This window comes from Vombatus ursinus, unplaced genomic scaffold (genome assembly GCF_900497805.2).
Source record: "Vombatus ursinus unplaced genomic scaffold, bare-nosed wombat genome assembly UNPS02014809.1, whole genome shotgun sequence".
Classification (NCBI taxonomy): domain Eukaryota; kingdom Metazoa; phylum Chordata; class Mammalia; order Diprotodontia; family Vombatidae; genus Vombatus; species Vombatus ursinus.
In genome coordinates, this window is record NW_020954587.1 from 14,158,909 (window position 1) to 14,174,957 (window position 16,049).

At 35.9% G+C, this 16,049-nt stretch overlaps 1 protein-coding gene across 1 annotated transcript in view; it reads left to right on the forward strand.

Moving 5' to 3' along the window:
• The window catches only part of IL10RB (interleukin 10 receptor subunit beta), a 50,116-nt gene that overhangs the window by 10,216 nt on the left and 23,851 nt on the right, over window positions 1–16,049 (forward strand). Inside the window, exon 3 of the mRNA XM_027875507.1 lies at window positions 9,317–9,474. Within this exon, the coding sequence (XP_027731308.1) occupies window positions 9,317–9,474 (158 nt within the window). The remainder of the gene's footprint in view (window positions 1–9,316; window positions 9,475–16,049) is intronic.

Sequence of the window (16,049 nt, forward strand, 5' to 3'; positions counted from 1 at the left end):
TCAGCTAAGCTGTTGATCCTCATCTGCTTAATATAATATGTTATCAGCTTAGTACTCAAAGCCTTTCCAGATGGTTATGAGACATGCCAGAGCTTGTAACACTCTACTAACATTACTTTCAATCCTCCAATCAATATGCATTTATGAAACACCTACATGTGCCAGGTGCTCTACTAGGTGCTGGAGATACAAAGACAAAACTGAAGCAGTTTCTGACCTCAAGGAGTGTATGCTCTACCCAGGGACACAGCATGTACACATATAAGAATATACAAAATAGGAGCAGCTAGGTGGCACAGTGGATAGAGCACCGGCTCTAGAGTCAGGAGGACCTGAGTTCAAAACCGGCCTCAGACTAGACACTTGACACTAGCTGTGTGACCCTGGGCAAGTCACTTAACCCCAATTGCCTAAAACAAACAAACAAACAAACAAACAAAAAAAGAATATACAAAATAAATATAAAACTATACGGGGGAAGAAGAATCAGAACAGGCCAAATGTAGGAGGTGGCATTTAGCTGAGCTTTGACGAATAGAGGCAGAAGTGAGGAGGGAATGTATCTTAAGCATGGGAAACAGTCAGTATAGAGAATATCAGATTGCACACCATCTTGGAGAGAAAGGTGGGGAGGGAGGGGGAGAAAAATTTTAAGCTCAAAAGCTTATGGAAGTGATTGTTGATAATTCAAAATAAATTAATTAAAAAAAGGTATAGAGAAAGAAGATTAACTGTCATATAATAAAAGTTTTTTTTAAGTTGTGCCAGATAACTATTTCACTAAGAAAATGAGTACTGTAATCTACCACTTCCTAACCAAAATAATAGTTTGCTATTTATCTATCATACTACTATAGTATACTTTAAGCTGCTCAAGGGCAAAACCTATCTCAATTTTTTGTCTTTATTTCCAGAACCTTGCACAATGCCTTACACATAGCAGGCATTTAATAAATATTTGTTGAATTAAACTTGAGCTTAGAAATACACAGCTTTCCAAAATTTGATTTGGAACTAGTAAAACATTTTCCCCTTAACATAACTGTAAATGGTAGTTAGGTTTCTAGGCTCCCCCCCCCCCAAATCCTATTTATGTAACTGAGTATCCAACAAGTTCATTCTCTAATGCCCCATGAAGGCATGGGAATGATTCTAGATTTCAAAAGGCTTTGCCAGTGGAACATAAATAATGGAAGCACATGCTAAAAGTAATAACTAGCTGAATCTAACATTCATAATATTATTTCTATGGGGAAAAATGTGTTCTGAGTTCAAACTTGAGATACATGAAACACACTGCTTCTAATCCACTCCTGTTTCCTACCTCCATCTACCCGAAGAGAATGCCTTTCTCCTTTCCTCACTCTTCTGTGGTGGCAGTGGCAGTAACTCCAGATGGAAAGGTAGCAGGGAGAAGAGGCTAACAGGATGTAGCTACTTTGGCAATGGCCACGACATTTGAATTTTTATTTCGTTTAAAGCCTTGTTGATAGCAGTGCACTAGAGTTGCATGACTATAGGGAATACTCCCACAGGCGTAGGAAACGGTTCCTGTTAAGGGTTTTATAATTTTGTGGAGGAAACATGATTAATGTGCTTAAAAAAAAAAATAGTGCAAGGCAATGCATGGTAAGCAGCAAATGAGTGGGAGTGTGTGTCTTAGGAGAGAGCACTTTGGGTGGGAGCAATAAAAGAGTCTTTATGGAGGAGATGGAGTTCGAGGTGGGCTTTAAAGCCTGGTAGCATTTGGATGGGGGGAGGGGTGAAGTGAAGGAGTGAAGGGGGATGTTAAATAATCCAGTCTCAGAAAAGGAAATAGATCTAGCTGTAAGGGAACTAACAAAGAAAAAAAAAATCTGGTCCTGATGGATTTAGAGGAGAATTCTATCAAACTTTTAAAGAACAATTAATACCATACTTCACAAATTATTCTCAAAAATTAAGAAAGCACCATCTCAGGATCCTCTTATGAGACAAATATAGTTCTAATTCCTGGACCAGTGAAAGGTAAGACACAGAAAGAAAACTATGGGCCCATATCATTAATGAACATTGATTCAAAATTTTTAAACAAAATACTATCAAACAAACTGTAGTGATTTATCTGAAAAATCATTTATTATGATCAAATGGGATTTAGGCTAGGATTACTGGGATGGCTTGGTATTAGGAAAACGATCAACATAATTAATCAAATTAAATGCCAAAGCATCCAAAACCACATGATCGTGTTAATAGATTCAGAAAAAGGCCTTTGACAAAGTGCAACACTCCTTTATTCTAAAATTTCTACAAAGTATAGGAATAAAGGAACTTTTTATTAGTATCATAAATAATATCTATCTAAAAGCAAAAAAAAGCATCACATTCAATAGGAATACACTAGAACCTTATCCAATAAATATGGGAGTGAAGCAGGGATGCCCACTGTCTCCTCTATTATTTGACATAGTTCTGGAAAAGAATTAAGGGAATAAAGATAAGCAAAGAGGAAGTAACAGTAAACCTATTTGTTGATGATATGATGGTTTACTTGGAATACTCCAGGGAATCAGCAAAGATAGCAACTGAGGCAAGTAAGAGCTCCAGCAAAGTTGCAAGCTACAAAATAAATCCTCAAAAATCAGAAGCATTTCTCTATAATAACAACAATAAAACACAAGAAGCAGTAATAGAAAGAGAAATCCCATTCTAAATAACTACAAATGCATAAGATATCTGGCAATTAACCTCAGAAATTACACAAGAGACTTGGATAGATTCAGTTACAAAGTGTTCTTTAAAGAAATAAAGAATAACTTAAGGGGCGGAGCCAAGATGGTGGCATACAGTCTGGGACTCATCTGAACTCTCCAAACATTCCCCTCTAAACATCTTTAAAATAATGCCTCAAATCACATTTTGGAGCAGCAGGACCTACAAAAGGTTAGAAGGAGACATTTTTTCAGCCTAAAACAACTTAGGAAGTAAGCAAGAGAGGACTGTAACACCAGGGTAGGTGCAGGCCAGGAGCATGGCAGGAGCATAAGTGGTAGGCCTTAGAGGTAGCTGGGACAGCAGCATTAGCAGCTTCAGCAGTCCTTATCTTAGAGATGGTAAAGAGGTTGACAACTGGTTAGTGAGAGACTACAGGGGACCCTTTGCTGGAGCTGAGTATAGCTGGCATGGATTGGCACCTGTATTGCCCATAAGCAGTTCTGGGTGACAGTTCCAGGATGGAGAAGAGTGCTTGTGATCAATCATAAGGGAAGAGGGCACCTGGTCACAGTTCTGGAGCTAAGAAGAACACTAGTACTTGTGGCTGCAGGGGAGAAGGGGCCATTCCTGGGTAAAGACAAGAGCACAGATTAGGAAGGCAATGACCACACCTCTCCCCAGATAACATCATTTTGGAAGCACTGAAAATTTGCAGGACCTCCTCCCCAAACTAATTCTGAAAACAGCAGCATGAAAAAGCCTGAATCTTGTGATAGTGTCTCCCCACCCCCAGGTAAGCAGACCCCAACTCTGACATAAAGTTCAAAGTCCAAAAATGTACTAGAAAAGTGAACAAACAGCAAAAAAAGAATTTGACCATAAAAAGCTACTACAATGACAGGGAAGACCAAGACATAAACTCAAAAAAAGATAACAATGTGAAAACCAAAGCCTCAAAGAAAAAATATTAATTGGACTCAGGTCCAACAAGAATTCCTGGAAGAGTTAAAGAAAGAGATAAGAATGATAGAGGAAAAGTTGGGGAAAGAAATGAGAGTGATATAACAAAATTATAAAAAGAGAATTAACAGTTTGGTAAAAGAGGCCTAAAAAATACTGAAGAACATATCACCTTAAAAAACAGAACTGGCCAAATGGGAAAAGAGGGATAAAAATTCACTGAAGAAAAGAAAGCCTTAAAAAGAATTGGAAAAAATAGAAACAGAATAAATAATTTCTGAAGAAAATAATTACCAAATTATTTAAATTTAAATCCTTAAAAATGAGAATTGGACAAGTGGGAGCTAATGATTCCATGAGACTTCAAGAAACAATAAGGCAAAATCAAAAGAATGAAAAATAGAAGAAAAAGTGAAATATCTCATTGGTAAAACAACTGAACTGGGAAATAGATTGAGGAGAGAGAATTTAAGAATTTTTGGACTACCTAAAAGCCATGATCCAAAAAGACAATCTAGATATCATATTTCAAGAAATTATCAAGGAAAATTGTCCCACTATCTTAGATCTAGAGGATAAAGTAGAAATTTAAAGAGTCTTAGGTCTAGAGGATCTCCTGAAAGAGATCCTAAAATGAAAACTTTCAGGAATATTATAGCTAAATTCCAGAGCTCCCAAGTCAAGGAGAAAATATTGCCAAAAAATGAATACTTAATGAAGTAGAGTACTTCCAAGCATTCCTGATGAAAAAACCAGAGCTGAATAGAAAATATGGTATTCAAACATGAGACTCAAGAAAAGGATAAAAAGGTAAATATGAAAGAGTCATCATAAGAGATTCAATGCAGTTAAACTGTTTACATTCTTATATGTGAAGATGAAACATGTAACTCCTAAGAACTTAATCATTATTAGCGCAGTTAGAAGAAATCTGCATAGACAGAGGGCATGGGTGTAAGTCAATTATGTTGGGATGATCTCCAAAGAAAGAATGTAAGGATGAGAAAGAGGGATACACTGGGAGCAGGGAAAGAGAGAGGCAGAATGAGGCAAATGTTCTCACATAAAGGAGGCACACAAGATATAGTGGAGAGGAAAATGGGGGTGGGGACGGTATAGAAAATGCTTAAACCTTACTCTCATCAGAATCAGTTCAAAGAGGGAAGAATATATTTACGCACTCAGTTGTGTACAGAAATCTATTTTACTCAATACAGAGATAGGAGGGAAAGGGGACAAGAGATATTGGGGAGGGAGGTCATAAGGGGAAGGGCAGATTAAGGGAGGCAGTGGTCAGAAGTAAGACAGACTTCTGAGGAGGAAAGGATAAAAAGAGAGAAAGAGTAGGATAAACAGAGGAAAATGGATGGGGAAAAATGCAGTTAGTGATCACAAATGTGAATGTGAATGGGATTAAGCTAACTCATAGAACAGAAGCGTATAGCTGAATGGTTTAGAAAACAGAATCCAACAATATATTGTGTAGAAGAGACACATTTAGGATAGACAGACATAGAGTTGAAATGAAAGGCTGGAGCAGAGTCTATTATGTTTCAACTGAAGTAAAGAGGGCAGGGATGGCAACCATGATCGCAGACAAAGCAAAAGTAAAATTAGATTTGATTGAAAGAGATAATCAGGGAAATGACATTTTGCTAAAAGGTGCCATAGGCAATAAAGTAATACCAAAAATAAAAATTTACAGCAAGTTTCTCTGATAAACGCCTCATTTCTCAAATATATAAGGAACTAAATCAAATTTATAAAAATAAGAGCCATTTCCCAATTGATAAATGGTCAAAGGGTATGAAAGGCAGTTTTCAGGAAAAGAAATCAAAGTTATCTACAGTCATATGAAAAAATGCTTTGAATCACTATTGATTAGAGAAAAGCAAATTAAAACAACTCTGAGGTACCACCACATACCTATCAGAAATGACAAATTCTAGAGGATATGAGGAAAAATAGGTACATTAATGAATTGCTGGCAGAATAGTAAACTTGTCCAACCATTCTGCAGAACAATCCAGAACTATGCCCAAAGGGCTATAAAAGTATATATACCCTTTGACCCAGTAATACTACTATTAGGTCTGTACCCCAAAGATATCATAGTAAAAAAAAAAAAGAACCTATAGATACAAAAATATTTATAGCAGATCTTTTTGTGGTGGCAAAGAACTGAGGAAATTGAGGAAATGCTCATCAATTGCATAATGGTTGAACAAGTTGGGGCATATGATTGTGATGAAGTCCTATTGTGCTATAAGAAATAATAAGGAGGTTTCAGAAAAAACATGGCAAGATTTATATGAAGTGAAAAGAACTGGGAGATCATTGTGAACAGTAACAGCATTGTTGTAATGTTCAACTAGGAAAGACTTGGCTACTCTGATCAATACAGTGATCCAAGATAATTCCAAAAGGACTCACAATGAAAAAATCCTATCCATCTCCAGAAATAGAACTGATGAACTTTAAGCACAAACGGAAGTATAATTTTCTTACTTTTTTTGCTTTTTTTTTTGTAGGGCTAATATGGAAATATATTTTGCATGATTTCACATGTACAATTGTTATCATATTGTTTGCCTTTTCAGTGAGTGGGGTGGGGTTGGAGGAAAGATTAGCATCTGGAACTCAAAATTAAAAATGAAAGAATGTTAAAAATAAATAAGTGGGAAAGGAATAACTTAAATAACTGGAGGAATATTTAGTACTCATGGCTAGGCCATGCCAAGATGATAAAAATGATAATACTACCAAAATTAATATCTACTTTTAATGCTATGTTAATAAAATTACCTAGCATATACTTTATGGAACTTGCTAAAATAATAATAAAATTCATTTAGAAAAACAAAAAATCTAGAATATCAAGAGAGATGAAGTCAGTAAGGATGAAAGAGGAATAGCCAGACTTCAAATTAGTCATCAAAGCAGTAGTCATCAAAACTATTTAATATTGTTTAAAGAGTAGAGAGGTAGATCAATGGAACAAAGTAGAAAGGGAAGATTCAGAAACAATAGAACTCAACAACCCAGTGTTTGATAAAGCAGAAAACATAAATTACCTAGGGAAAACTCCCCATCTGATAAAAATTGCTAGGAAACAGAAGAGTAGTCTGGGGTGCAGGTAGGTGGCACAATGGAGAGAGCATTGGTCCTGGAGTCAAAGAGGACCTGAGTTCAAATCTGGCCTCAGACATATAACATTTACTAGCTGTGTGACTCTGGGCAAGTCCCTTAATCCCAATTGCCTCCACACATACAAAAAAAAAAAGTAGTCTGACAGAAATTACACTTGGACCAACATCTTAGACCACTCTCTGCAATACATTCGAAACCAATATGTGACTTTAATATTAAAGATAATCTTATTTTTAAAAGTAGAAAAGAAACATATCATATGCCTCTTTTAGTTATGGGTAGGAGATGTAACCTAAGCAAACAAGAGACAGAAGCAATTACCAAAGATAAAATGGATAGTTTTTATTACTTGAAATTGAAAAGCTTCTGCATAGACAACATAAATGCAACTAAGTTAAGAAGGGAGGTGGTCAAATGGGAAAATTTCTCTAATAAAGGTTTGGTATTAAAAATACATAGACAATTAATAAATAGGGATAACACTATTAGTCATTCCCAATAGATAAATCATCAAAGGATATAAACCGTTCTCAAAAGAAGAACTGCAAAGTATTCACAACCACATGAAAAATTGCTACACATAAGTAATAAGATAAACACAAATCAAAACAACCCTGAGGTTTCACCTCACACCCTGCAATTTGTCAAAAGTGACCAAAAAATGGCAATAGTTAATATTGGGGGGTGGAAAGATAGGTACCCTAACATATTGTTGGTAGAGCTGTAAAATGGTAGAAATCATTTTGGAAAGCAATTTAGAATTATATAGATAAAGTCATGAAAATGTCTGTATCCTTTGAACCAGAGACTCCATTACTGGGCTTATACCTCAAAGAAGCAATCAATAAGAAAAAAAAAGTCCCCATATGTTATAAAATATGCATAGCAGCACTTTAGGTGATAGCCAAGAATTGGAAACAAAGTAGAGGCCCATCAGCTGGGGAATGGCTAAACAAATTGTGGTACATGGAAGTAATGGAATACTACTGTGCTGTAAGAAATGATGTGTGTGATGTATACAGAGAAGTATAGGAAGACATATATAAACTGATGCAGAATGAAGTAAGCAAAACCAAGAAAACAATATACACAGTAACTACAACAATGTAAATGGAAAGAACAATGATACACCAAAAAAATCAAAAGTAAATGTAAGGGGCAGCTAGGTGGCACAGTAGATAGAGCTCTGGCCTTGGAGCCAGGAGGACCTGAGTTCAAATCCAGCCTCAGACACATGATACTTACTAGCTGTGTGACCCTGGGCAAGTCACTTAACCCTGACTACCTCATCAAAAAAAAAAAAAAAAGTAAATGTAACAAAACGGTGAAGATCAATAGATATGAGAAGATAGCCTACCCCTTTGTAAGGGTGGGAGGTTCACAGATGTTACACATTGCACATTTTTGGACTTTTTCAATATATTAGCCAATTTATGCTGACTTTTTTCTCTCTAAAAAATTACTATTTGTTATATGGGATGGGTCTCTGAGAGAGGGAGAGGTAGCAATACATGGAATACTATGATGATACAAGAAACAGAAGAAAATTAATAAAAACTTACTTTTTGAAAATTATGTCACTGACCCTGGCAGCTAGGGTCTTTTATCTTCAAGTCACTTTGAATGACTAGCCAAACTTCTGGAAATCATGAATATCTATCTCAGAAAGACTGAGGAATGTGGATAGTCTATATTACTTTGAGTACTTAAAATTATAGTTATTGTTTTTATTGTTAAGACATGATTTAGAAATCACTTATATATTGTTCATTTATTTATTATTAACATATGTATAGACAGATTGTGATATGTGTCATTGAAAAGAGTTCCTACACTGAGCATTCCCCACTAAAGAAATCACTAGACCTTTATAGATTAATACTTTGCTACACATATTGTTTATCGAGAATAATGGTAGCAGAACATGGTAGCATACCCTGTAGTGCCTGCTACTGAGGAGGCTGAGATTAGTGGATCTCTTGAGCTTAGGAGTTCTGAGTTACTGTGAACTAAGCCTATTAGATGTCTGCACTAAACCCAGCACCAGTATGGTGAGCTCCAAAAATGGGAATAGAGGGGTATGAAGTTACCAGACTGTTTAATAAACAGGCAAAAAATAGTACAGGTCAAAGTTCCCAGGCTGATCTGTAATGAGATCTGCCCAAAAGTAGCTGCTTCTAGCCTGGGTGCAATAGGTAGAAACCTAGTCTTCAAAAATAAACAAGGGGTAGCTAGGTGGTGCAGTGGATAGAATATTGGCCCTGGAGTCAGGAGGATCTGAGTTCAAATCCAGCCTCAGACATTTGACAGTAGGCACGTAACCCTGGGCAAGCCCCTTAACCCCATTGCTTAGCAAAAAGAAAAAAAAATAATGAAAAGCAGGGTTAGCCAGTTAAGCTCTGTTTTCTTAATTTCCCCCATCTTAATCTGATGGATATTCTAAGAAGTAATATATCAGCTTCTAGGTAAATAAGAATTAGAACTCAAACCTTTTTTTATGATTTTGTAGTTACAGGTCATTCGAAGATAAGTGCAAGAATATTAACCTCACCAGCTGTGATTTCTCAGATATTTCTAAGTATGGTAACTACATCTTGCGTGTCAAGGCTGAATCTGAAGATGACCAGTCAGATTGGGTAAACATCACCTTTTGTCCTCTGGAAGACAGTAAGTGATATTTTTTTCTTCTTTCCTGTTGAAAATAAATCAGTTGTACTAAAACTATCTCACTATCATTTTGCTTTATACATTAATCCATCAGAAATAACTTTCTGAGCATCCATTTCCCTTGGTACAAAGTACTCACTATGACACCACATATTTGAAATATTCTTGAATAAGACACCACCCTTGAGGAACTTCCTTTTTCACAAGAAAAACAAGACAAACTAACATAATCAGAGGAAAAGTGATAATGTAAGAGATGTTTCCCCTCCCACTCCAATTAATATCATCATTTAAATGATCACATGTAATGAGGTTTGATGTATAAAAAAGTAAAAGTTACACTGTGATTATTTGAAGAGTTGAAAACCTCTTTGGGTCAAAAAGGGAATAATATTTGTTATTAGCTGTACAGATGGTCTAGCTATATGCTTCTTTGAGCTTCAAATACCTGTAGGTTCTCAGTAGGTTTCCACAGTTCTGGAGTTGGAGCCAGTAGTAAAGGAAGAATCAGGGACCTGAAAGGTAATTGCTCTTGGTAGGAAAAGAAAGGATTTTCTCTCCTCCTTCCCTGCCACTGTCACCTACCATGTGATCAATGAGACCTGACCTGTAGGAATCCAGGCATCCAGCTGAGAGTAGAGAGACAACTGAGGATATACATGGATGTGGAAAGGAAGGAGACACCTTTAGGAAGTTTTATCCCTCACAATGGATAAATGATCACTGTGGACTCAAGAAAGAAGCAGAACCTGGGAACCCAGCTGAGCAGCCTCCTCAGCAAAGAGTTGTTTTCAAAGGTTATAGTGTAAGAACTCTACAAAGGAAGTAAGAGTTTCTAGTACCAGTGACCCTTTGCCACCCATACTCCCTATTTGTGTATCTCACTAGCATTCTATTCTAAGTTTGAAACCACTTTTCGCATGAACCTATGTATATTTTATAACAAAATTTCCTCCTGAAGCTTGTTTATTAGTGGATATTTTTGAAAAACTGACTATCCTGAATAAATCATTGTAAGGTCTCCAAGTTCATATCTATTCCAGAAAGAGAAAGTGATTACATTCATGAAAAGTTAGAACTATAGGTAATATTTACAGAATAGCATTTTAAAATATTTACAATTTTAAAAAATGCCCTTCTAGAAAATGAGTAGAAGAAAATAAGGAGTAAGGAGTGTATGCCCTAGACTTTTGGGAAGAATGTTTGTACCAAATGTTCTTACTATACTATCTTAGTAAATACTTTTACTAAAAAAGGTAAATAAACCTACTAGATGATTCTTAATATTAATCACACAAATGGAGGCTTAGTTATAATACTAAAAGTAGAGTGCCACAGGATTACCCTTAGAACTCAAGTCATCATTACTCTGGGAACCAAATCTGCAAGTGGAAATCAGAGAGTAACCTACAAGGGATATTCACAATAATTACATGATAACTCATAATAATTATGATCAAAGCAAGTCACACGTTGGGCTAACAAATTGGAGAATAGGTGGAATTAATCTAATAAGCATCTGCCACGTTAATCTTTGGCAGTAGAATTACTGAAGGCTAAATATACTTATAATATGAAGAGGTAACAATGAATGGCCCCTTGGGAAACTTGAGATTCTATATGGTACCATTTATAACTATGTACATCCAGATTTGATTTGTCAGTCCAAACCAAAATTATAATTCAGTCTCATTTATAAAGTGAGGCATGTTCTTCCCATTAGGGTTTATATTAAAATTGTAATATTTGACTCTATATAAATAAAATAGACACCTCAAATTTGGCATTCAGGTAAAATGTAGACCAAATGCCTAATTTGATCAAATTGTTTTCTCTTCCAAAACTAAAGCTAATAGTATATTCATTAAAACTGACCATTTATATGTTTACATATTTACTATTGCGGGGGGGGGGACAATTTGGTAGTGTTGTGCCTTTCAAATTATAGTTCTCTTAAGTGCCAGTGTTTTAAAATAGTGTTCTTATAATTTTACAGGCTTTTGTGATGGAGTACTTTTTTGTTATATAATTTTGACTTTCAGATTCTAATTTCGGTTTTGCATTTGTTTAAGTATAATTTTGGAGGCATACCAAATATCTGAATCCTGGATGATACCAATAAACTAGTAATTGCAAAGGTTTTAAATATTTAGTTAAATGACTTTCACTTAATTAAAAAAAATCTTTTAAAAATAGAGAGGTTGGGGGAGGAGGCTGTGTTGCGAATGTGAAATGTTGCCAGGGGCACTAGAGTCAGCTTGAACTGGCTCACGAGAACTGATTGTCAAATTTTGAGTAAGAAGCATTTATACCTTTGGAAATTAGCAAATACTACAAATCAGGGCTTGATGATGAAAATGATGAAGAAAATGTTAATTTTGAAAATTAAACTTAAAATGTATCATGAGTACATTTTCTTTTTCTGGTGAGCCAGTAAATGTTTAAATTTACTAGCGTGCTCCTGAATGCTGCATTCCCTTGCCTTTTTTTTTAAATCAATTTATTTATTTTTAGTTTTCAACATTCGCTTCCATAAGATTTTGAGTTTTAAATTTTCTCCCCCTCCCACTCTTCCTCCCACCCAAGACAGGGTGTAATCTGATATAAGCTCTACTTATACATTCATATTAAGCATATTTTCTACTTAGTCATGATGTAAAGAACAATTAGAACTAATGGGAGGAACCAAGAGAATGAAACAATAAAACAAAACAACAAAGAAAAAGGAAAGCAAATCGTCTGCTTCCATTTGCATTCTGACTCCATAGTTCTTTCTCTGGATGAGGAGAGCAATTTCCATAGTGAGTCTTTTGGAGTTGTCTTGGATTGAGTTCACTTTCTAAAGAGGTCACTGTGTTATAAATTTTGCCTCACTATTTACTTTGGTAAAAGAGAGTTCACATGGAGTGGGGATATTCAGGAAATGTTTGTACTGTAAAAACAAAACACATCAATAAAAATGTTTTCCAAAAAAATGGAACATCATCTTGGCAGCTATGTGGAGGATAGAATGGAGAGTCAGTGAGGACGATTAGGAGGCTTTTGCAATAGTACAGGCCAGAAATCATGATTGTATGAGTAGAGACAAGGAATTGAATGTGAATGATTGTGTGAAGATAGAAATGATAAAATTTGGCGGCTGAATGGACATGTGGCTAAGGCAACATAAGGAGTTAAGGGTAATACAAACTGAGAGACTAGTAATATGGTAGTACCTTCAATGGAAATAGGGAAGTTCAGCAAAGGGGTAGTTTTGTGGAGAAAAATAATAAGTTCTGTTTTGAATATATTGAGTTTGAATCATCTATGGACCATCCAGTTTGAAATGTTCAACAGGCATTTGGTTATATAGGACTAGATCTTGGTAGCATCTAGAGATAGATATCGATCCTAGAGTCATCTACATGGAGATGCTAATTAAAACTATGAAAGCTGATGAGGTCACCATGAAAAGGAATGTAAAAAGAAGAGGAAGTAGGTCTGAGAGTTTGGATCTACCAACAGTTAGGGAGCCTCTTATATATGATGAATAAGCAAAGGAGACTGAGAAGGAGTAGTCAGACAAGTAAAAGAAGAACCAAAATATCAAAGTTGCAAAAGCCCAGAAATGAGAATGTATCCAAGAAGAGAAGTTGGTTATTAATGTCAAATGTTATCGGAAGTATAAGGATTGAGAAATATATCCGATTTGGCAATTAAGGGGTCATTGGTAAGAGACAGTGGCATAGTGGGTAGAGAATTGGGTTCAGCTCCCATCTCTGACGCATAGGGACTCTATGACCCTGGACAAATTGTTTAACCTCTCATTGCCCACACATAGCTGTCGAGACCACAGCTGAGGCTGTAGCTTCAGCCAAACCCAAACAAGCCCTCCCCTTGCCACCTGTTTTTTTACTGCTAAGAAGGATTTTTACATTGTAATAAAATTTTTAAAAACCATTCTTAGTTTAGGCAGAGCCCAGATTTGGCCCAAGAGAAGTAGCTTGCCAATCCTTAGTGTAGACTATAAACTGCAGAAAAGGTGTTGACCCACATTAATAGAAGTTCCTCACAGGAACCTCCATACTACTGATGAAATCACAGGTCTAATTAATTACAACAAAAGAAATTATTGGTAACTTTGGAGAGAGTAGTTTCTGTGGAGTGGTGAGGTTAGAAGCCAGATGGCAAAGGGCTAAGAAGTAAGAGAAGAAGAAATGAAAGCTCTAAGAATAGGCAGGATATTTTAGAATTTTGGAGTCCTTGAATTCAAGGTATCTGATATAATCAGCAAGACAGAGAGATGAGAAACAAAGAGTAACAGAGACAGAGACACACATGGAGACAGAGAGAAGAACATAGGACAGAGCTTTGGAACATCTCCATGGTTATGGAGTGGAACATGGATAATGAACCAGCAAAGTAGACTGAGAAGGAAAACCTCTTAAGAACAGTATGTTTAAGCATTTCACTAAGCCTTAAGGAGGTTAGAATTTAAGGCAAGGCAAAAAATATATACTATAATGATACGAACATAGATTCTATCCAAGATTTTTCTCAAATCATATAAATAAAGCTTGAGTGTATATCCTCTAGAATGGCATCATCATGGTGTCATGATAATGCATGATATTGATGTTATTTTTCAATATTTGTCTCTTTTTTAAAAGAGATGTTCTGAGGTGGCACAGTGGATAGAGCTCCAGCCTTGGAGTCAGTAGGACCTGAGTACAAATCTGGCCTCAGATACTTGATACTTAGTAGCTGTGTGACTCTGGGCAAGTCATTTAACCCCAACTGCCTGACCAAAAAAAAAAAAGAGAGAGAGAGAGATGTTCTGGGGGTGGTGAGTGGGAGGATAGAGAGGGGGCAAAGTACTGCCTATATTTAGGCCAATATGTCACTAAATCTAATGTTAACCTATAGTCAGTAGTAACACTAGAGATAATTGTAAAATTTAGCCAGTAAATAATTCATACTTCAAGTGCTTCATCAAGTCAAATTTCACTTCATTTGCTTATATTGTATTAAATAATTCCTGTATCACACTCACTATCAGTGTCAATTTGTCATGTTAATATCGCTTTTATTGGTTTTTATATGAACTTTATTTTCATTTTAGAAAATGAATGTATTTATATAGGAGTTATACTCAGAAACATCTAATCTTTTTGTTCATTACTTCACATATCCCTTTTACAGTTTGGAAAATTCTGATCTATCCAACCTTCTTATTTTTACAGATGAGAAAACAGAGATCTAGAGAAGTTAATTAGTTTGTCCATAATCACACAGTTAGTTTGTTTCAAAAAAGTATTATCATAAATTATTGATGAATTTAGATTATTTGAAGATGTTAGAAGAAATCATAGAAGCAAATGAACTCTCCAAAAATCCTAGTAAAAAAGGTTTTCCTTGAAAAAGACATCATAAGATGAAAAGTTTGGGCCTGTCCATGCTGAAGGGTTATAAGAACAAAGAGAAATAAGGGAAAGAAGGATAAAAAGTAAAAAAGAGAGAATTTAGATTATTTGATCCTGCAAAATCAAAGGTGAGAGGCATCCGGGGTGATCTACTATTGTGCAAGGTAATAAGCAGTCTACTATTATACAAGTCAGATGTTGTAGGGGTGGGTGAGTCTACAAAAGAGAGTGCATCCCTAGATCTGCATCTAGGACCATGCAGAATATCATTGGACACCCTTGTCTTTGGTTTTTTTGTTTTGTTTCATTTTGTTTTGGCTAGGCAATGGGGTTAAGTGACTTGCTCAGGGTCACACAGCTAGTAAGTGTCTGAGGCCAGATTTGAACTCAAGTCCTCCTGACTCCAGAGCCGGTACTCTATCCACTGTGCCACCTAACTGCCCCCATTCTGGTCTTTGGCAGATTCTCTTAGCTTTTAAATTTTTCCAGGAAAATTGACTCACCTTCTCTGCCTAATCCTTTGGACACTGGTATCTTATAGTCCCTTGGACACCTAATCTTAGTATTACTTTGAGACTGTTTTCTCTTTCTCCCTTCTTAATCCTCTCCTTCTCTTCATTGCCACTTTTCTTCCACCCAACCCTATAGAAGATTACCCAGGCAGAATGGTCAAGAAAAGTGGGTCCTGCCTCAGGTAACATATTTTGCTGTTGACACTTCAATAATGATCAAGGTAGGTAAAGATAAAGCATGGAACCTTGGATTTGACCTTTAGTTATTACTGTGAACAACAACAAATATTTTTAATATATCACACTATGTAGAAAAAAGTTTAACAGTCCTTAATTTTAAGAATCTTATTATCTAGTAGTGAGATAAGACACCAAGACAGATAGCTATATTAGATATTGTATAAAAGAATAAACACATTAGAAAGTAACAAAACAAAATGCTGTGTGAAATCTAAAGAGAAAGGTCGTTACTGGAATCCTGGAAGAAGTTATATTTAACTTAGGCTTTACGTGATGAGTGGGAGTTCAGCAAATAGAAAGGAGAATGGAGGCATCTGAAGCTCAGGGGAAAGCCTATTGGGGCAAAAAATTATTGTGTGTGTGTGTGTGTGTGTGTGTGTGTGTGTGTGTGTGTGTGTGTGTGTGTGTGTGTGTGTGTGTG